At 44.5% G+C, this 21,234-nt stretch overlaps 1 protein-coding gene across 1 annotated transcript in view; it reads right to left on the bottom strand.

Annotated features, from left to right (window-relative positions):
- USP10 (ubiquitin specific peptidase 10) overlaps nucleotides 1–15,591 on the bottom strand; it is a 48,479-nt gene extending 32,888 nt beyond the window's left edge. The window contains exon 1 of the mRNA XM_058034233.1: nucleotides 15,489–15,591. Coding sequence (XP_057890216.1) covers nucleotides 15,489–15,509 — 21 coding nt within the window. The 5' untranslated portion in view covers nucleotides 15,510–15,591. The remainder of the gene's footprint in view (nucleotides 1–15,488) is intronic.
- Nucleotides 15,592–21,234: the final 5,643 nt, after the last annotated feature.

The following is a 21,234-nucleotide window of genomic DNA, read 5'->3' as shown; positions in this document are numbered from 1 at the left end:
AAAAATGTAGCTGCTTGAAAATCCCATTACACAGCAGTCAATGGTGTCAGTGCTCACTCACATGGATAAAGCTCAGTCTCACACCAAGACTGAATGTGGATGAAAATCTAGAGAGAACATCGGGAGAAAGTTCTGAAAATTTCCAACTGTAATGATATCCCCAGACTTACTTTTACAGATTCCTAATCCCTAAGAGGCTTAATTCAGTCCCATCTGCCCTCCCTCTCCTGTCAAACCCTCTCCACAGCCTCTCCCAGAGCTGTCTGTCTGTCCTGGCTGCTGGGAAGGCATCTCTGGTGGGTTTGGAGCAGGAATTTCAGTGACCCTGCACTGAGGGTGCCCAAGGTCCCTGAGGACACCCCAGGCCAGGGAGGTTCATGTCTGTCACAGGTTAGAAGCAGAGCAGAACAGTAGCAAACACACCCCAGTGACCTTGCACTGGCAACTGTGTAAAAAGCAGCAGGGAAATGAAAGCTCCTGTGGGGGGAGGCAGGGCTGGGTGGGAACAACGGGGCCCTGGAATCCTTGCAGAGAGGGGATGGAACACGGGGCAGCTCTGCCTCTGCTGTCCTTCCAATTCCTCACCCAGGCCACCAAACTCCTCCTCTGGGGTGGATGAACACCTCCAAACCCAAACACTCTGATGGATCCATTCCATTCTCAGCAGTAACCCAACCTGACCATTTACAGTGTTAAAAACCACACTAAACTCCCATGATTTAACTCATGTGAGCAAACATGCACCAACTTAATGAAATGCTTTGCTTACACTGCACAACCAAGTATTTAGATATTTTCCTTCCAGTATCTTCCATACTGAGGGTTCCATAACCAATCACACAAGCTCTGAACTTCTGGGAATTTTCAAATGTGAATGTCTTCTTGCAGATATCACAGGTATGAGAGCAAGAATGAAAATAAAACTAGCAATGCCTGAATAAACCTGAAAATGAGATCATTTTAGACAGGATATACCAAAAATCTTTCCCTTCAGATGCACTGACAACAACCAGCACACTAATTAAAGAAAAAACTGCAAAATTAAACATACTTTATGCAATTCTAAAATGACATCTTTTCTCATGAAGCTGCTGGTGAATGGGTGTTCTAGTACTTCATATTTCATTTCTTTGCCTTATTTGCACCTATCAAGATTTTGCAATAAAGTTTGGGCATTGAATGCAAAATATTGTCATACTCTTGGGACTATTAAAAAACCCACACAACTAAATTCTTAAAAATAACCAAGGAATCAGTTACAACTGCAGCTCTGAAATGCTTCCTGTGTGACTGAAAAGAGAATAAAAGAAGAGCTGCATCTTGACTCTCTTCCCCAAGTTAAAATTTTAAGACTAGAATATTCCAAGTTAAAATTTTAAGACTAGAATATTATACAATTACTCTGTAGATGAGAATATCCTTAAAAGTGTAGCATTTTTGAAATATATTTTTTCTATAATACAAGTTAGGAACATTGAGTGGATGAGACTATTAAAGCTGGAGTTTCCAGCTCACTCCTGAGCCTCTGGCAGCAATTTCCATGTTCAGTCTGACATGCTGCAAGGAATCAAGTTCCCTGTATTGAATCCCTGCCTCCCAACATTAATTCTCTTCAGAAAAATACTCATGTTAAACACCTTCCTTAGAGCAAATCCCAAATCCTGCTGATTGTCAGCCCCTGGTGTTTCCAGCCACAACAAAACTGGAATCAGTTTCTAACCTAATCTCCCCAATGTGATTACAGCAGTGGAACATCCAGCTGCACTCCAGGAGATTCTGCAGCACTTGGAACAGATCATTTCATCAATAACATCCCCTTCACATCTTCAAGATATTAGCTGCAGCTAGATTTTAACACAAATTACATTAAATGCATTAACCAAACAAATCTATCCAGGAAGATTTGTTCTCTACCACTAAGGAATGAAAGTAAAAGTATTTCTGTATTTGTGTAATAACTCTGATCATAGGCAACATTTAACTATGCAGATAAAAGCAGCAGCAGCCAAACTAATTCCAAGGAGGGGGGGAAAGACCCCAAAGGGTTAAAATACCTGACCTGCAAGCTCTGCCCATGCTGACTGGTTTGTGCTGTGGTCCCCAAGCACCAGAGAAAGGAATGCAAATGTTACCAGTGCCTGGCATGAAATCTGCACTGCTGCTCCTGCCCAGCAGCACCGAGGCCATCCTGCAGCAATAAAAGGAGGCTGAGTCTGTGCTCCACAGCTGCCTGTCCTAGAAAAATGGGTAGAAATAGCACTGCTGCTGCATCATCATCCTGGGATCACCTGGGCTGCAAACAGCTACAGGAAAATGAAGTGTCAACTTTGGCTTTCAGAAAGCATTAACGTGGCTTTCATCTACCAGCCAACAGCTTCAGATCTTCAGTCAAATCAGTTTAAGCTGCAAATACTCCCACTTCAAGTGCTTTTCCATAAAGGAGTTGAAAATACAGCTTTTACAGCTGGATTATTCCTTGCCACCACTGAATGTCTCAGCAGAAGGCCAAACAAGTCAAACTAGTTCACATTTGAAGTGAAATGATGAAATAGCTGATGTATACCCTCAGCTATACTTAGATATATATTATATATATAATCTGGGCCACCAAGTTACTCCTGCAAAGTGGATTTACTCTCCCAGCTCTGGGAAAGGCTGCAGCAGAGCAGGAAAAGGAAGCATTCAGCCAGAAGTGTGATTTCTGGCAAGGAAAAAAAGGCACATGGATATGACTGCACTTGGGTTTATTAGCAGAGAAAACACTCTCCCATTACTCATCCTGCAGCAAACAAGGCATTGCTTCCTCACCCTTTACTTCTCTCCCAGTTTCTCAATTTTATGGAAAAAGTAGGAAAAAGCAGCCTTCCCACAGGTTGTCCTTTCCTCTGAGCTGAAATTCAGATGATTACTTAACTGGACACAAGGTTCTACAAACTAACAAATCTCAAGAAACTTTTTACTGAAATGTTTAAAAAGCACAGACAAAATTGTGAAACTGAAAAACAGGTTTGCTGTTTGGGCTTTTAATACATTTTGAATTTGCACCCAGCATCCCATAACCAGGAGCTATGAAAATCACTGGCCATGAATTTACAGCTGTACCACAGCCTAAATAGTATTTCAGGCAAAGCATATGTCAAAATATCTCTTTACCAAAAAATAAAGTTGACTTTTCTAAACACAAACATATGCAAATGAAGCCACACTTGAAGGTGGAGCAGTTGCATATTAAAACTTTTAACAGCTGAAAATGTCACAAATCACAAGCAAACTCTCAGAGAAGCTGCCAGTCCTTTACCATGAGCCTGCAGCTCCAAACTAGAACATGAACACATCTCCACAGTGCCTGGAGAAAGATCAGAGCTAGGTAAATGTAGGTCACCTAAGCCCATGAGTCAGTGCAACTCCTCCTGCCCACCATTTAAGCTATCAAAGGCTCAAAAATATAGTGATGATCAAACCTTTCCTTTTTTTCCTTCCCAATTCAGGAGTTTTTTGGATGTTATTATAGAATTACAGCTGAAGAAAGTTGCATATTTTCTACATGTTTCACATCAATTAATCTGACAGGTTTTATTCCTTCATTTAAAAAAGAAGAATTCTCATCCTCAAAAAGTCATTTTCTGGTCAGAGGAAAGGCAGATCTCTGGCTAGCAGGGAAGCACAGTTGTGACTGTCACATTACTGGCAGGACAAGTTTCATGACCAAATTACCCCTTCCAGCCTGATGGAATTAAGGGAGCACATTGTGGATCTCAGCAGTTTATCCTGAATATTGTAACTCAAATACAAAAGCAAAGCAGGTTGTACTTTTTTTTATCAATTATATAACGTACTTCAAATCAAAGCAACAAACTGAACAACCACAGAAAATGCTGCCAAAAGACAAGCCAATTTCTTACACCCAAACAAGTTCTGTTTATGTATGCTCCTCATTCTAGTTCAAATAATGAGGTGCCTGTTGGCACTCCTCTATTTCAAACAGCAGCTGCCACAAAGTGCATCCAGCCCAAGGAAGTTTTCTATAAAATGGTCAGTGCAGTGAGCAGGGGGGAGAAAAAGGGAGTGCAAGAATAAAAACCAACCTGTGTCACACAGACACCACGGCATTTCTGAGTGAGCTGTTCCACAGACTCCTTATCCTCCCATGGCAGGACTGCACCAGCAGAAAACTCTGCTGCTTCTCATTTCAGATTTGCCCCAGCTTGTATTTTCTGTTCCACAAAACAACAAAGAGAAAGCCCACCAGAACAGGGACAATCTTATTTTGTAAATAATCACGGCATAAGGAGGGCAGTGCAACTGCAGCACTTGTACAGGATCATAAAGCAACGGCCCCTGACAGGAGAACTGTACCCACGTTTTATAAACTACTTTTAATTTGTATTCTGTGGCACAACATTGTGTCCTTGATGAGAAAACTCCTTCCCTGCAGGAACACACATGAAGTGCAGGCATTTGGGGACTGCAGCAGCAATACCTGCAAAGTGCATTCCAGGCAACAGGGAGAGGGAGGGAACTGATTTGTGAGAGGTGATTACATCAACTCTTGGCTCTGTGGAGAGCAAAAGAAGGAATTTCTGACACCTTTCCACCACCACTACAAACCCACAGAACATCTGCCTGTGATAATGAGAAATAGTAACATTTTCCTATCTGTTTTCTTGCTATGTTAAAACTAAATACAAGCCAAACAAAAATACTTTCCTATCATAATCTCCCTGCTGGCAGTCCTCACAAATATCAAATGAAACAGAAATCCTTCCCAAACAGGGAGACTGGTCCTTCCTCAGTTCTGCACTCCAGCACAGTGGTTGGTAAAACCCCTCTGGCCAAGGCTCTGTCTCCTCACAGCCTCTAAAAGTCTGGAAACACCAGCTCCAGGCTGGCTGCTCATAACTCAGCAAACACATTTATTTATTCAAGCTCTGCAGGCTCCTCTTGCACTGAACTAGCTATTGAGTCTATGTGCAAACTGGAAACCCTCCCTGTAATGAAGAACAAAAATAATTAAGACTTGCATTATTCTGATTTACCACTGCATGATAAGCTCTGAGGAGAGAGAAGCTGGAACATGAAGTTCCTCCAGAACACAGCCAGTTTAACTACTCTGTTACAGGTGGAGCAGGCAAAACAATCCCTCAGTCGTTTTATCTAATACTTCCCAGCAGAAAACCCTTAGTGCTGGCCTTTTTTTTTTTTTTTTCCTTTTCTCTGCCAAGCTAAAATTATTAGAGCTGCAACTGGAGAACACAGCTTGGGCCACATTAAATAGCAAATTGCCTTGGAACACCTCACAGTGTCCACCCAAGTTCCAGGCACGTTCCAGAAATTCACCTGTTTCTGTAGTTTACAAAATCTTTATTTAGCAGCTAAGATCCTGAAGGATTGTTTTCCACAAGCCTCCCTCAGTTCCTCAAGGTGGAAAAGCAGCACAAGCATCTTCCCTGCCATGGCCAGAGCCTGCAGCTCCAGGAGGCAGCACATTCCTGCCCCGGCCAGGCAGGAACAAAGCCTGGCTCTCCTGGAATGGCTTCCAGCTCACAACCTGCAGCTTGGCACTGCCCTGCCACTGCAAAGCCTTTCCTCTCCTCTTGCTGTGTCTGAATTTACCTCACAGGCTGCTTTTATCCTCCAAATCCATGGTTTAAAAAGTAAAACCAACAGATATAGACTTGGAGGAGGTTATTAAAAAGAAAAAATCAGAAGTAGAGCTCTAGGAGTAAAACGTGCAAGAATCTGAGTTTTAAGAAATGAAACAGATTAAATATGGGTTGTTAGTAGTTCAAAAATATTACAATTGGCTTGATGAGGCCAAAGATGAGGAACAAGAGTTAGATGAAGAGCTGACAGAGGATCTGAAGTTATTGGTAAAGAAAGCAAAGGAGAAAAAAAGAAACTGAGAATGGGTTTTGTGCCTCCCAGACCACTCTCCTTTCCAAAAGCTGAATTATCACCCAAGATTGTGGAGTCATGAAATCCTTCTACTGCTGTGAGCAATCTCTAACTCAGCTCCAGCAGTTTGTATCTCACACTGCCTCTCCTGTGAGCTGCTCCATGTGCCCTCTCCATGCAGGTGAAGGTGCCAACCTTGCACACACAGCAGCCACTATTCAGGATGGCACTTTATTATTTTAAATATGGAAATTACACTCAAAATTATGCTTTTAAAATACAGCAACCAAAAGCAAAGCTGCAAAATTCAGACTGCTTGTATCTTCATTAGATTCTCACTGGTTTGTGTACACTTATTTCCACTAATCTCATCTTCACAGAGGACAAATCCCTCAAAGGATCCACACAGACCCATCCAAGAGAACCATTCCACCCTGGCCAGTGGGAGACTGCTGTTCCTATCTGTCTAGCAAGCTGGAAAATACAGTGGAATATAAAGGAAAGTGGGAAAAGAATGTACAGCCTCTGAATGACTGCAGCTGAACACTGTGGAAAACTAAAATCTCTGTAACAGCACCTCAGCAAACGAGTCACCCACACGATGCTTTTCACAAGCAATTACTCAGGGCAGGATTTAGGGTGGCTAAGATTAGGTGAGGCAAAAATTACCTATCAGGACTCCATCCTGACAAGGAACACAGATTAGCACTTTTGGAAAGCAGCTAAGCCCACCTGCCCAGGACTCATGTGCCTCTTTTGATGGCCTAACTTCACTCCTCAACCCTGAATTTTTGGAAAGCTGAATGCTTAGAACATTTTGCTGAATTGACAATCTTATCTCTTCTCCACAGGCTGAATGATCAACGAGGTGATTACTGTCAAACTGAGGAAAAGTGATCCAAAAATGATGATTTTTTATTTATTTTTTCCACTGGTGGAAGGAGTGTTAAGGAACTGAGGAACCAGTGTCAAGCAGAATATACAAATGGCCAGGAACAAGGAAGAATGAGACTTTCCCCTCTGTGGGTTGTGACCTGCCAACAATGGGTTATCTCATAGAGAAACAGCCAAAAATAAACCAGAGAATACGTGAAAAACACAATGGTTGGTAAATGACTCATGGGGATCACAGAAATGAAACACAACTACCACCACAGAATAAAGGCTCCAATATTTCATGTTCTTTATCAGCTGAGGTTTCAGTGCCAGTTCTGCAGAGGTTCTTGCTGTGTTTTCTGCAGGAACTGCAGCCCCTGCAGGACTCCAGCAGGTGACACACATGGATGTGGGATGTCCCATGAGGACACCAGCCCATGTTCTGGTTCCCAACACGTGGCAGGTGGAAACCTGCAAGGAGCTGGCAAAGCCTGTGACAGCAACTTTGTATTTTCAAGGGGTTTGCAAGTTAAAATGAAAATTGGGACACCACACATATGCCACCGCCTCCCCAGACAGTTTTAGAGCTTAAGTATCTGCAAAACAATTTTATGTAGATGCAACATAGCTGTTAAAAGAAATGCACAGATTAATACACTGCTGCCACCAAACCCCAAGCAGTAAATATACTAAAAATTCATATTTTTAAGTGACAGCATTACTTTTTCTGTAGTTTAGAAAATCTTTATTTAGCAGCTAAGATCCTGAAGGATTGTTTTCCACAAGCCTCCCTCAGTTCCTCAAGGTGGAAAAGCAGCACAAGCATCTTCCCTGCCATGGCCAGAGCCTGCAGCTCCAGGAGGCAGCACATTCCTGCTTTGCACATTGGGTATGAGTATGGCAGTAGGTATACTGCAAGAAAAAAACAAGTCTTAAATGGTCAAAATAGCTCATTTCAAAGGACCACCACTGATAATGCTGCTACTTTATGTCTTTCCTTGTACAACATCTTCTGTCAGCATGCAGAATTATTCTGCACATATGAATGAACACAATGCACAAAACAACACTCCAGCTATTGCCCAACACATTTAGTCTCGAAGACACTGAAATTCTTTTGCTTTCTCGATGTAAAAAAGCAATTAAACCAGAATATACTGACAAACTGCTAAAGGCCCAATGTCAGAGCAGAGCACACCCCCAGCTCCCTGGGTACCCTCATGCAGCAGCAGCTGAGTCAGCCAGGCAGCTCAGAACAGGAACATCCACAGCAGCAGCAGAGCAGGGACAGAGGCAGCAGAGCTCTGTGTCAGTGTCCCTGCTCTCAGCACAGCTCCAGCACCTCCTGCTCTCCTGTCCCTCACCCATCCATGGTTTGGAGACCCCACAGAAGTGCCACTCAATTGTCATCAGGCCCACAGTGCAGACGAGGTTGAGAAATGATGATGAAATCACACCCAGAACCCTCACACTTCTGCACACTCTGAACCTGTGAGACTTTCCACTTCCAAACAACACCAATTCAGGCAGTTTTTAGAAGAACATGTTTCTCATGGGTCTGTTCATTGCCTCCTTTGGTCCCAAATCTAATTAAGAGATCTTGCAAATCATAATGACATTCAGTAAAGCAAGGAATTACTCACACAATTGTTCAGAATGGTTGTTTTGCAAATAAGGCAGAAAACAGAAAGTGAAGTAGAACATATAAACTGATTTAAGTTTCACATTAGTGATGTCTCCATTATCAAATACTGCTGGCTACTCAGCAAACACACTGCATGTGCTGGACACTCAGACCTGCCAAGAAGCAGTTGTTCACTAATTTTAAGTGGTTTTTTATTTCAAGCTGTCACAAAAGAAATAAATTTAGAGCACACATGCTTAAAATTGGTTTCCATACCAAACAGCTAAAAACCACCTCAGCTCTTATTTTATCTCTTTCCTAACTATAAAAATCCATGAGAAATTTGATCAATTATAAAGCCACACAGACTGCAGAGCTCAGCCCCACTGGATCACAGCTGGGCAGGAGGGACACTCAGAGCCCCTGGAGCACAAAGCCAAGGGGAAAATGAGCACAGCTGCCCTCCCACAGCACTGCAGGCTCAGCACTGATCAGAACTTGGGACGTCTCTATTCCTAGGATGTGATCACATCAAACCAGAAAATCATATCAGCCTTAATGTGGCAATCATTAGTGCCAAGTGTAACACACATCCACTGCATTTATCCTCTCCAATTCAGCAAACTCAGAGCTGTGGCAACACCTGGAACACCACGGCAGCATCTGCCACCTGCACTGAGCAACAGGAGTGACCACCACAACCCAGGGACCCCCACAATTCACTGACCCCCACAATTCAGCACTATGTCTGGACTACAGTGAAGTTCAAGAGACTGAGAGCAGGAGCCTGTTGACAGGAACAAATTCAAAGCTTTATTTCTTCTGCTCTGAAAGCTGACTGCTCCTCTTTCACACCTCTGACTCTGCTGCACTTATATTTTCTGTGGCTTGCAATGCCATGATGACAATTTTATGTATCTCATTCTTGCCTGCTCTGAAAGCACACTAACTGCATAAACTCTTTTTCATTTTTGTTGTTTCAAGTTCTGTTAGAGAGTTCTCACTCTGTGTGATGAAATGTGGAAGCCTAAACTACTTGTTAGGGGCAATGGTCTATGGTCACAGGCCTTAACTGAGAAGTGAGTACAGCCTAAGCAAGTGGAAATTGCCTCAGTAAGTTGTCTCTGACTTTTTTCCAAATTTGTATCAATTAAACACAGTGCTCCACAGACATTTTCTAACAGTTGTGGTTTTGGTTTTGTATCCCAAAGGCAGCAGCAGAACAGAAAGTGAGGTTTTCCATGCTGTAAGGACACCAGAGTGCTATTTCTTACTTTCTTTGGTCAGCTAGCTATTATTAGAACCCCTAAGATTTAATGGATAGACTGAGTACACTGGAGCTCCAGAGAACTTGATTCTTTTTGCAATTCAGCTGTTACCTGTGCTGACAATGACTCTTTTCCTTTCTGCCTGACTTCCCTCTCCTTTTTACCCTATCTACTCTCATTTAAAATGACACGGCCACCCCACACTATGTGCCAGCCTCACTTGGAGCTGAATACCCTCCCCAGGTAACATGGTCCAAATCCATTGTTTTAACACAGCTAATCTAATTGCCTGCCTCTACCATTAACAAATTAACTGAGCCTTTTCCACTTCCCTCTCCATCCAGCCTAAAGCTTGCACCAAGAATTCAAGGCATTATTAGTATTTTACCAGGTTGCTACAGTACCTACAAAGACATCCCACTCCAGCAAGACAAAACATTTTCAGAGCAGAAGCCTTCACTACTCTGTATGAATGATACACCACTTCTGTATTTTGAGTTACAGTGGCAAATCCACTGCCAGCCTGCAACATTCATGGGGAAAAATGAGGCAGGAAATCTGTAAATCACTAAAGAGGGTTCTAATGTTGTATAAAAAAACATGCCCAGTGCACTGGGGGAATACCTCAGCTATTTCTGCTGGTCTGCTCAGTGGAGTTCAAACAAAATAAGAAGTCTTTCATACACAGAGTTCTTTGAAGAAAACCTACTTTCCTGCATGTTTTTTTAAAATGCATCTTTTCACACAACCTTTAGAGACATCCTCTTCTTTACAGCTTTTACAGATCGTGCGTTTTTCTCTTCCACCTCAAAGCTGAGCCCCACTTGGGGTATTTACTTTTTTAACAAAGTAAAATAATTTCAGATCCCTTCAGTGGTTTTCCAGTTTGTGTTAACATTACCCTCGATGGCAGCCCATCTATATTCCTTTTTTTCTACCATAATTCCAATGCAAACAACACAGATGCTTCCCTTAAAGCTCCCATCCAAGATCTGAATTCACACACAATGCTACCACAGCAAATTCCCCCAAGTGCTCCTGCACATTTCTTTCCTACAGCACTGACACTGGTGGCCAGCACAGAATCTCAACAAGCTTTTCTTGATTTGAAGAACAGATTTTTTTCCACAAGGTGTATGATTCAAAGAAGCCCTGCACAAACACTTTGTTAGGGTTACTGTGATTTAATCTTCCTCCTGCCTAACTACAGGTGAAGAAAAACAGAGCTTGTAGCACACACTGAAGATCAATAGATTGTATGCTGTCAAAAAAGGAGGAAAAGTTCTTAAACATATTTAAAATATCAGGAATATCTGGAAATAAATTAGGTATTAGAGAGTCAAATGCAAAATGAAAAGACTAATGTACTTCAAAGTTTTACTCTATTAAAGCACTAATGAATATATTAACATGAGCACTAACAAAACAGAATCCTTCAAAGTGTTTTAAAAATAACCAACACAGCCCCATTATTGGAAATACTTAAAACACAGTCTTAAACACCTATGGCACAATTTCATAAAACAAAACCAGGGTTCAGAACCCCAATTTTAAAATCTCAGACCATTCTCTTATGGAATGTCTGAATATACAAACACACACATGTACACACACACACTTTTTCACCACAAAGCACAACCCTTTGTTCCCTAATCCCCAGTTGTGTGTTTAATGATCACACATAAAACACTTCCATCAAAAAGCAAAACCGCAGCTCCAGCACGTTTAATTCTTTGGAAATGAACATCTACATTGCTGAAATGGCATTAGAGTGACAAATGACTGTAATCCAATGGCCCAAGGCCAGCAAGTTCTATTCTAACAGATCTGGCAGTTTTGTAGGACACAGCATGTTGTGTGAAATGAGACTGCTCAGTTCACCTACAAACAAAACCCCACTTCACTTCCCAAGGATTTGAACAGCTCCACGAATGCAAAGACCAGTATGTCTGAGCAACTGCCTACAGAAACTGGATTTATTAATAGGTAAATGGCTGGATCCATTCTGAGAAGGCTCCAGATCAGTGCTATAGTCTAGAATGCACAGAATAAATAGCAGTGATTCACAAAACCTGTGGGTTTCAGCCTATTTGCATGCTGCCATATAGTTCCAAATTTAAGTTCTATGTCAGTTTTCCCAGACTTCCTTTTTTTAAGTCAACCAGCCCACATTCACCCACTTCACTCACTGTGGATTCACCATTCACATCTTAGAAAGGCAAATGATCCCTTCTGGCTACCCAAGCTCCCAGCTCCAGCTGCAGCCTGAATTCCCAAGATCACAGAATTCCCAAGAAGGAACAACTGCTCACTCCACGGGCAAAAGATGAGCCCAGACCCTTCTGAGCAATGAAAAAGAAGTGGGGAGAGACAAATGCAGCTTCTTGAGCCCTTTAAACACAGACACAAGTGAGCAGCAGCAGCGAGATGGGGCACTCACACACCTCCCCCCAATCCCACACCACCTTTTATTTTGTGTTCAGGGTGTCCCCCACATCTTCAGTGAATTTCACAACCCTGACAGAATCCAACTGCCCCATCCCCAAACGTTTCTTTCTGCCCACCAGGACACTCCAACATTACACATATATGCACAAGAAACTCATCCAGCTGCATAACAACCATTTTTTGGACATTATTTTCGAGACATCGATTTCCTAATCACCACAAACATCAGGCAAGACACTGCAAAGGCAGCACAGCACAAATGCCTGCAGGCTGCTGCCTTTTTTTTTTCTTTTTTTCTTGTCTTCTAGAAAGAGTCCTGGCTTAAGGAAACATCAAGCTCCAGCCTGGCAGGGAGCAGGCCATAAAATAGGCAGTTTGCAGTGCAGCGTTGCAGGAGTCAGGTTGCATGCCATGTTCGAGTTCCAGTTCTTCTGGTTGCCAGGCCAGACACAACCTGGGTGAGGATGAGCAGCTTAGGAGCTCGTTCAGCTTTTTTTTCTCAGCTCAAACCCGCCTGGTTTTCACCTCAGCTGGGTTTGGGGCCAGCGGGGTACGTTTAAAATGGCACCGAGTTCATCTGACACCACAGTAATGGTGGAAGAACAAAACAAGCATAAATGATTCATTCTGCTATGGTATCCTTTCTTCTGCTAACTTGTTTTCACAGGATTTACAAATGATGCCTCTGTATTAATTCTTTCTATGAAAAACAATAGAAAAAGTGGCTAAAACAACTGTTTATACAGTTCCTACAGAGTTTTAGTCTTTCCAAACAGGGAAATAGTTTTAAGCTGTCTTTTTTTTTTTTTAAGAGATTTTTAGATGCCCTTGATGACAAGTGGGTTTAACTAGATCAGCTTAACATCTTTAGTGTCATGGAACAATAGAGCAGGTTCACTTGTAGCTCACCTCAAAAAGAGGACAGGTTGTGAATGCAGCCAGCACACACCCAGCAGAGCCACACAACCCTGAAAGCTCTCACGAGATGGTTATGAAATTGTGACATGGAACACAGAGGTACAAACAGCAGCAAGAGCTGAACCGCGCTACCAAACACCTCTGTGCTGGCTGAGCTGAGCTGGCACCCAAAATCAATGGGAATATTCGACAGGATGGGGCTTCAGGAGTCATTTGTCACAATGTGCAAACTGACTGATGGAATATTTCTGCCCACTATTCCATGAATCCACCCATGGCAGAAATCTGACTCTGCGTTTTGGCTGGAGGAGCAGCAGCATTTTCCTGAAGATGTTTTTTCCCCTGTGTGACAAAAAATGCCTCAGTGATGGTACAGCCAAATTGGAGATATGGAAGAAGAACACACTTCTGTCTACTTCTGCATCAGGACATGAACATAATAACTCAATAATCTTATTTATCTTCTACTCAGAACAGGCAACTTTTATCAAAACTTTCTTATTTTTTCTGCTGATCTGCAACACTATCATCCTAAACCAAACAGGAAACACCTTACACATGTAAAACTGCATCCCTGAGCTTATCTTCAGGATTTCATCCCACAGGCTCCAAGACATTGTTACTTTAATTCAGCATCTCAGCACTGCTCTGGAAGATGTGCTCACATAAATCCCACACAGCATCTCAAGAAACTGGTTACATTTGAAAAAAAACCAGAAACAGGTTGTGTTTAGTAACATGAGCAAAGCATTAGCTAAACAATATTTTATAAATGTGCTTCCAAAACATATATGTTCCACATTATATGCAAACTATCTAATACAAATAATATATTACAACTTCAGCAGCAACTTCACAAGACCTAAAATCCACCTTTACCTACAGAGGGGGATGATTTAAAACAGTCTGTGCTCAAATTGCTACTAAAGATGAATTTACAGCCCAGTTTTAATTTCAGCAATGGAACACTTCACCATAAACTAAACCATCAGCATAACTTATTTTTTTGTTTTAAAGTACACCAACACAATTATGTACAGACCAAACCAAATCCTTAACTCCTCTAAATCATTTAAAAAGTCGCATTTTAAACACCAAACTCGTTAAACTGACCACATGTACGGCTGAGGGGGGAGAAAGCAGGCAGTGAAACAAGGCTTGAGCTGGACGCTGAATCCTTCTGATGTATCTGCATTCCAAAAATCATTCAGTGGGACAATAAAAAAAAAGGTCAGTGAGTGAGTTTCCTTCACTTTGAAATAAAACTTGAAGGACACAAAATTTTTAAATGAGTCGTAAATTTGAAACAAACTCCAGACACCGCAGCTGCCTTAGGAACACCCACATTAACAAAAGCTCTCACGTTTGTCTCTCAGACATAAATAAATCAAGCTGGACAAGAAATGTCGGTATAGTTTTCACCAATTACGAACTTTAAAAATGGAAGTAACAGTGCCACTAGTGCACGTCTTCATTTGATGTGTAACTTAAGTTCATTGAGAAGAAAAAAAGACAAAATCTATAGAACTTATAGTAAAGCATCATCCTGTTCAAAATGACTTTGTATGAAACGTGCTTTCTATGACAGAAGACACAGATCCTTAACAAAATTACTTTTAACGCTACCACACTTTTCTAAACTTTATTATTCGCTAAACAACAAAGCTGCTCTAAGTCTTACAAATAAAACACTCCAGAGTTCCACACGCTTCTCCTGACACTCCTGCTTTCAAACTCTTTGGGAGAAAAACCTGAAGGGAAAGAAACAGCGAAGCGAACCCATTCAATCACTCGCTCTAAGCACACACCGGATTAGCCCAGGAACCGAGCTGTAAACTTCCAGCGCAAAACCACCACGACTGCAGTTTTTTTTCCACTCGGTGCACAAATCTCCGGGGCTGGTTCAGCCAGTGGGATCCGGGGAATCCGCACACGCATCCCCGGGCACGGCGATCTTGCAACACTCAGCCCTTTGCACCCCGATGCGCCGGGCTTTAGCGAGTGTTTGGGCGGGGGGGAGGGGGGAGGATTAGTTTACAAATCTCCTTATTCCCTTCTCGTTATAGAATCGTTTCTGCCTCTCCTCCCCGTCCGAAAAAAAATTCAAAAGAGCGGCCGGAGCGATGGGCTCTGTCCGAGGCACGCTCGGCCGGGGGCTCAGCACCGGCTCCCCCCGCCCCGGGCCCCGGCGTGGGGACACCGACACCGGCGTGGGGCCGACCCGCCGCGCTCCGGACCCCTCCGGGATGGGAATTCCGCCCCAGGAGCGCCGGATCCGCCGTCCCCGCGGGCAGCGAGGCCGCCCCACCGCCCTCAGCACATTCAATGAACGTGCACAATCACCCTGGGCCTACTCCCGGCCACCACGCTCCCCCCCCATCCCGCGGCCCGCCCGCCGCCGGGAGCCCGGCGGGGTCCGGGCGCGGTGCCGCAGTGGTGCCCGGGCTCCCGGCCGGTACCTGCGCGCCGTGCAGGGCCATGGCGCCCCGCGTCCCCGGGGAGCTCGGCGGTCCCGGCCCCTCACGCCGCCGCCCCCGCCGCCGCCATCTTCTCCCTCGCACGCACCAGCCGGGCCGGGCGGGCGGGCGCGCGCCGCACCGCGCATGCGCGGTCCCCGCCCGCCCGCTGCGCGCGCACGGGGCGGGAGCTGAGGGCGCCCAGGGAAAAGGGCGGGAGGCGGCTCCGCCTCCCTGAGGGGGGCGAGGAGCCCCGAGAGCTTCCCTGGAACGGCCCGGCGGGCATCCCGCCTGTGGGAGGCTGAGGGAGCGGAGAGGGTTTAGCATAGGGGAGAGGAGGCTGAGGGGGGGATCTGGTTAATGCATGTAAAATATCGCCAGGATGGGTTCTGAAAGAATCATGGATGGAGCTTAAAGATCATCCAGTTCCACCCTGCCATGATCAGGGACACCTTCTACTGTCCCAGCCAGCTCCATGCCCGGCCTGGCCTGGGACATTGCCAGGGATCCAAGGGCAGCCCCAGCTGCTCTGGGCACCCTGTGCCAGCCCAGTGCCAGACCTTTTTCTGTGGTGCTCAACAACAGGACAAGCAGCGGTGGCCATAAACTAAACCACGAGAAGTTTCAGCTCAGTGTGAGAAGGAATTTCTGTCCGTGTAAGGGTGGCAGAGCTCTGGAATAGCTGCCCAGGGAGGGTGTGGAGTCTCTTCTAGGGGAGCCATTCCGACCCCACCTGGCCACATTCCTGCTCCACATGTCCCTACCTCGGCAATGTCGTTGGGCTGGGTCATCTCCAGAGATCCTTTCCGGCCCAAATAATTATGTGATTCCGTGATTAAGTTGGAAAAACCTTCTAAGACCATTGAGTCCAACTTGTGGCAAATCCCTACCTGATCAGCCAGCCCAGAGCACTGAGTGCCACATCCAGGAATTCCTTGGACACCTCCAGGGATGGTGATTCCACCACCTCCCTGGACAACCCAATCCAATGTTTAATCACCCTTTCTGTGAAAAAATTCCTCCTAATGTCCAGTTTTCATCTGTAAAAGGGCACATGCACAAATGTCCTTATTTGTCATTCTGGTAGGTGACAGGTAAGGCTGTGTGCCCAGGTGATGCCAGAGTGAAGCTGTCCCACCTCTGTCCCAAATAACCAGGGTGGGAAAGGGTTCAGGGCTTTATCTCGGAAAAAAATAGGAATGACTAAGCCAATCTCATGATTTTGAGAGGATTGAGTCATAACAATACTGAAACCCCCAGGCAAGAATCCATCAAATTAATCGCTAATTTACTCCATATTTTTTTTCCCTGAAACAAACTACCAAGTCCTGCAAAATTCTATTTCGCCTCTGGATCCAGAGCAAGTGATGGAGACAACTTTATATCAGTGAGAAAGTTGAATAGAATAAAAGGAAGAGCACACAAGAACTCTGTGTCTTTGGGAAAGTGGGGAGAAGATTCCTCCCCGTCTCCAGGACAAGGACACGTCCCTCCTGTTTTGTGAAGAGCAACACTTCCCGTGTGCTAATGACAGTAAATGATTTTCTCTATCAGCCTTCACCCTTCCAGCTGACACACCCAGCTGCCGCTCCCTCGCTTTTGTCTCTCCCCGGTGTTGCTGTGCTGTCCTGAGGCAGAGAACCAGCAGTGAAAATGGCTGGTTAATATTAAAGGGGAGAAACAAAAAAGGGAGACAAATGTTCAGGCTTTTTGCATACAGCATTTCAAACGTCTGAAAGCCCCTCTCCCCTCGGGAGTCTAATTTACAAGGTAAATAATGGAGTGAAAACCCTTACGTGGCTCGTCTGGTTGAAGGCAAAATTCCCTTCTGCCCACAATGCTGCCTAAGTAAACTGACTGTTCCAAAATACAAATGAGCACAGTGTCTTCAGCCTGGAAAGCAGAAATTCAAATACCAAAACTGCTAAAACCCAGAGCTGAGGGTGAAAACTAAGAAAGGATGTCACTGTCTCATTCAGCAACATTTTAAACACGTTCGATTTTATCCCATCTTAGTATAATTATAAAGTCTGTTAACATTTTACCATGAAATTTCCTAATAATCTAAGGAGGTTTTTTTTGATGAAACTTACCTGCCTCAAAGTTTCCACCTCGGTTCTGTTCTATTAATTTTTGCCTGTTATTTCATTACTGCTTTCATTGCACAAATCAGTTGTATTTTCCTACATTCTTTATGCCAGTGGCTGTGAATTATCCCTCCAAATCAACAAGTTGCTTTTCCAAATTAAAAAAAAAATAACCAGCGTTGTATTTTTCTTTCTGCATATGCACATTCTTAAAATTCATGGAGCAATGTTCCCGACAGCATGTGGATTTATCAAAACCAAGCGAGGTGCATGGCTGTGGAAATAAAGGATTGTCTGCCAGCAGCCCAGGAGCTGGATAAACCACTCCCAGGGTATCTGGCTCCGGGTGCTGCTGTAATTGCTCCTATCCTGCTGCAAATGCAAAGTGCTGGGGACTCCGTGGGACTTCACAAGGTCATGGGATCCATGCTCATGTGACAGAGCCAGGAGATGTGTACACACGGCTTCTGAAGGTGACTTTTGGGGAGATGAAACCCTCAGGACCCTCACACCCACCTTTTCAGAGACAGAGGGAATGCTGCCGCCCTTCATGAGGTTTGGTGCTGTCCTTGTAGAGCTTCATCCTGGTGTCAAGAGCTTCAGGAGCTCCCAGGACCTTTTCTCCAGAGATGCAGAACCTTTATCCCAACAGTTTCTAGGTCCAGTAAGGGCTTTGCCTACACGAAGTATTTGCAAGCCCTGGCTGGATCTCAGGGAGGGTCAGTTGGCTCAGATTAAAACCAGGATATTTAAGGTTTCAGCAGAGAACCAGCCAGCTCTAGGTCACCATCAGAGATTGTACAATTATCAACCTTGGTGATATTTTTTTAACTTTCTGAGCCCTAAATGTCCCAGGCCAGCAGCAGGCACTGGGAGTGGGCAGAGGGAACCTGAGAGCAGAAGGGCAGGAATGGTTCTGCAGGTGGAAGAGTTTACACAGGTAACATGGGCAAACAGCAGCTATTTAATTCCAAAAATGGGTTAATGCAAACCTGACTTCAAATTCCATTGAAAAGGGGGAATTCCTAAATTTTCTGGACATTTCTAAAAAGATTTGCTGATGTAAAAAGCTGAAGCATGGACTAGGTCAAGCAGAAACACATTTGAAGTGTGGACAAGCCTTGAGCAGATCATGTGGATGCTTGACTCAGTGTTTCAATTATCTGTGCAGAACTTCTGGCTCATTAATTGTGACTTATTCATCCTTATCTTAAATACAAGGTTCCCTCTTCTCATTCAATCATCTCTGTCAGTCCTGGAGCATCAAAAGAACCAGCAAGTCTCCATCTCACCTTCCCCTCGTGTTCTGTCACCAAACCCATCATAAAACAAAGTTATATTTTTTCCCAAAGCTACTCCAGGTTCCAGGAGGAACTAAAAATTGTGTGTAGCACCAACAACCCCGTGCCTGTGCTGTGTCCTCCTGTGTGGAGTTACCAGGAAGGAGGAGGAAGCTGTGAGTAGCTGAGCTGTGAGTAGCTGAGCTGTGAGTAGCTGAGCTCTGACTCTCACCGTGGTGACAGAACCTCTCCATCTGCCCTGACCTGATCCCTGAGACACCCCAGAGCCATAAGTTCATGAAGGAATAATTAGCACTTCTCTCATTATTACATTCATGAGAACTGAAATAGCTCAAAAGCTGAAATAAAATAATATTTAAAGCCTGTCATGCCGGATTTTTTTTTTTTTGTCTTACTGGTCAGAGCTTTGCTAAGACATACCAGCAAGGGAAGAATCACAATTCAAATCTGGGCTTGTTTTCTGCAAGTTAAATTGCTCTCAGAAGGAGCACTGGAGGTTAAATTATTTCTTTACATTCCCTAGACACACAACCCCTTTTTCTGCTGTCACGCAAGAATCCAGAATCCTAAACAGCGCCCAGAAAATCAGCAGTCAGATTCTTGCACACAAAGACACCAGCACATTTTTATCAATTAAAAACATCAACTTGAGAGCAAAAATATTGCCATCTTCTCTCTCAAGCCCTCAAAACAACTGCATCTCACACCAGGCTGGGGTTTTTCCTCGGGGCACCTCGAGGGATTTGTTATCCAACGTCAGAGTTCCAGCAGCAGCTCCTTGGCATGCCAGTGCCACCATGCAGGCGTGGAAGTGTGGGAAGAGCAAACCTGAGGGTTCTGGTAGCTGCTTTGTTTCAGGTAAAACGAGCTCTCCTCAGAATTTGGCAATGGAAGCCTTTTTAGAAATGAGGCAGAGCAGTAGTTATTTCTCCCTGGGGCAGGAAGAAAGAGCTGTGCTTCCTGACAGGAGTAAAATGCTTCACAGAGCTTAGGGATGAAGGCAGTGCGAGCTGCAGGTTCAGGAGCCAGGCTGAAGCAAGAGAATGCACCTTTCCTCTGCCAACCCTCATTCCTCACCAAAGGGAATGTTCAGACCTCAAAAACCAGAGCAGAAATCCACTGGTGTCACACAAATCCTCTCTTTCATGTTTCAGGAATTCCAGCACGCCAATTCCCCAAAGCTGAGCAGTGCTGGGGAGTGAGGGTGAGCTCCAAGGTCCCTGTGATGTCTGCTGACACTTCTGAGGGGTGATCAGCCACATCTGGATCCACAACATCCCAAATCCAGGGTGATCAGGCACACCTGGATCCACAGCATCCCAAATCCAGGGTGATCAGCCACACCTGGATCCACAGCATCCCAAATCCAGGGGTGATCAGCCACATCTGGATCCACAGCATCCCAAATCCAGGGTGATCAGCCACACCTGGATCCACAACATCCCAAATCCAGGGGGATCAGGCACATCTGGACCCACAACATCCCAAATCCAGGGTGATCAGGCACATCTGGATCCACAACATCCCAAATCAAGGGTGATCAGGCACATCTGGATCCACAACATCCCAAATCCAGGGGGATCAGCCACATCTGGATCCACAATATCCCAAACTGAGGGGTGATCAGGCACATCTGGACTGAAAACACCCCAAATCCAGAGGCATGTGCCAGACCTTGCCTTTAGGAGTGCTCCCTGCCATGGTTTGGAGGTGCAAATGGGGATCACTTGTTCCTTTAGTAATGGGAAAATGCTTCTGGCAGCAACAGGCAGGATCCCCCAGTGACCTCTAGTGACACAGGACATGTCCCACCCTCACTCACAGCCTCTGGCTTTGGTATTCTCCCCAACAAACCCTTTTTGATGAGCACTGAGGCTGTATTTTGTTCATGTTTAACATTAAGAAATTGTAAATTGTCTATCTACACTCCATTAAATTCTGTCTTTGAAAGCACCCTACAAACTGGATTGGATCTTTTGTCAGACCTGCGAAAATGTGAAAAGGAATGGTTTGGCTTGAAGGGACCTCAAAACTGACCTTGTGTCACCCCCTGCCATGGGCAGGGACACCTTCTCCTGTCCCGGGGTGCTCCAAGCCCAATGTCCAACCTGGCCTGGGACCCTTCCAGGGATCCAGCACCTCCCCACCCTCACAGGGGAGAATTCCTTCCCAATATCCCATCTAGCCCTGCCCTCTGGCAGTGGGGAGCCATTCCCCCTTGTCTCTTCTGATTGTCTGGAGCAGAAAAATGTAGGAAAAAAAATGAATTATCTAAATAAGTTCTATTTCTACTTAATATGGTTAAATTGATGTTCCTGCTAAAATGTTTCCACCGTTATGAATTCCACTGAAAAATGATTA

The sequence above is a fragment of the Melospiza georgiana genome, chromosome 14 (genome assembly GCF_028018845.1).
Source record: "Melospiza georgiana isolate bMelGeo1 chromosome 14, bMelGeo1.pri, whole genome shotgun sequence".
Classification (NCBI taxonomy): Eukaryota; Metazoa; Chordata; class Aves; order Passeriformes; family Passerellidae; genus Melospiza; species Melospiza georgiana.
Note: the sequence above shows the minus strand (reverse complement) of the source record. Positions and strands in the feature narration are given on the sequence as shown.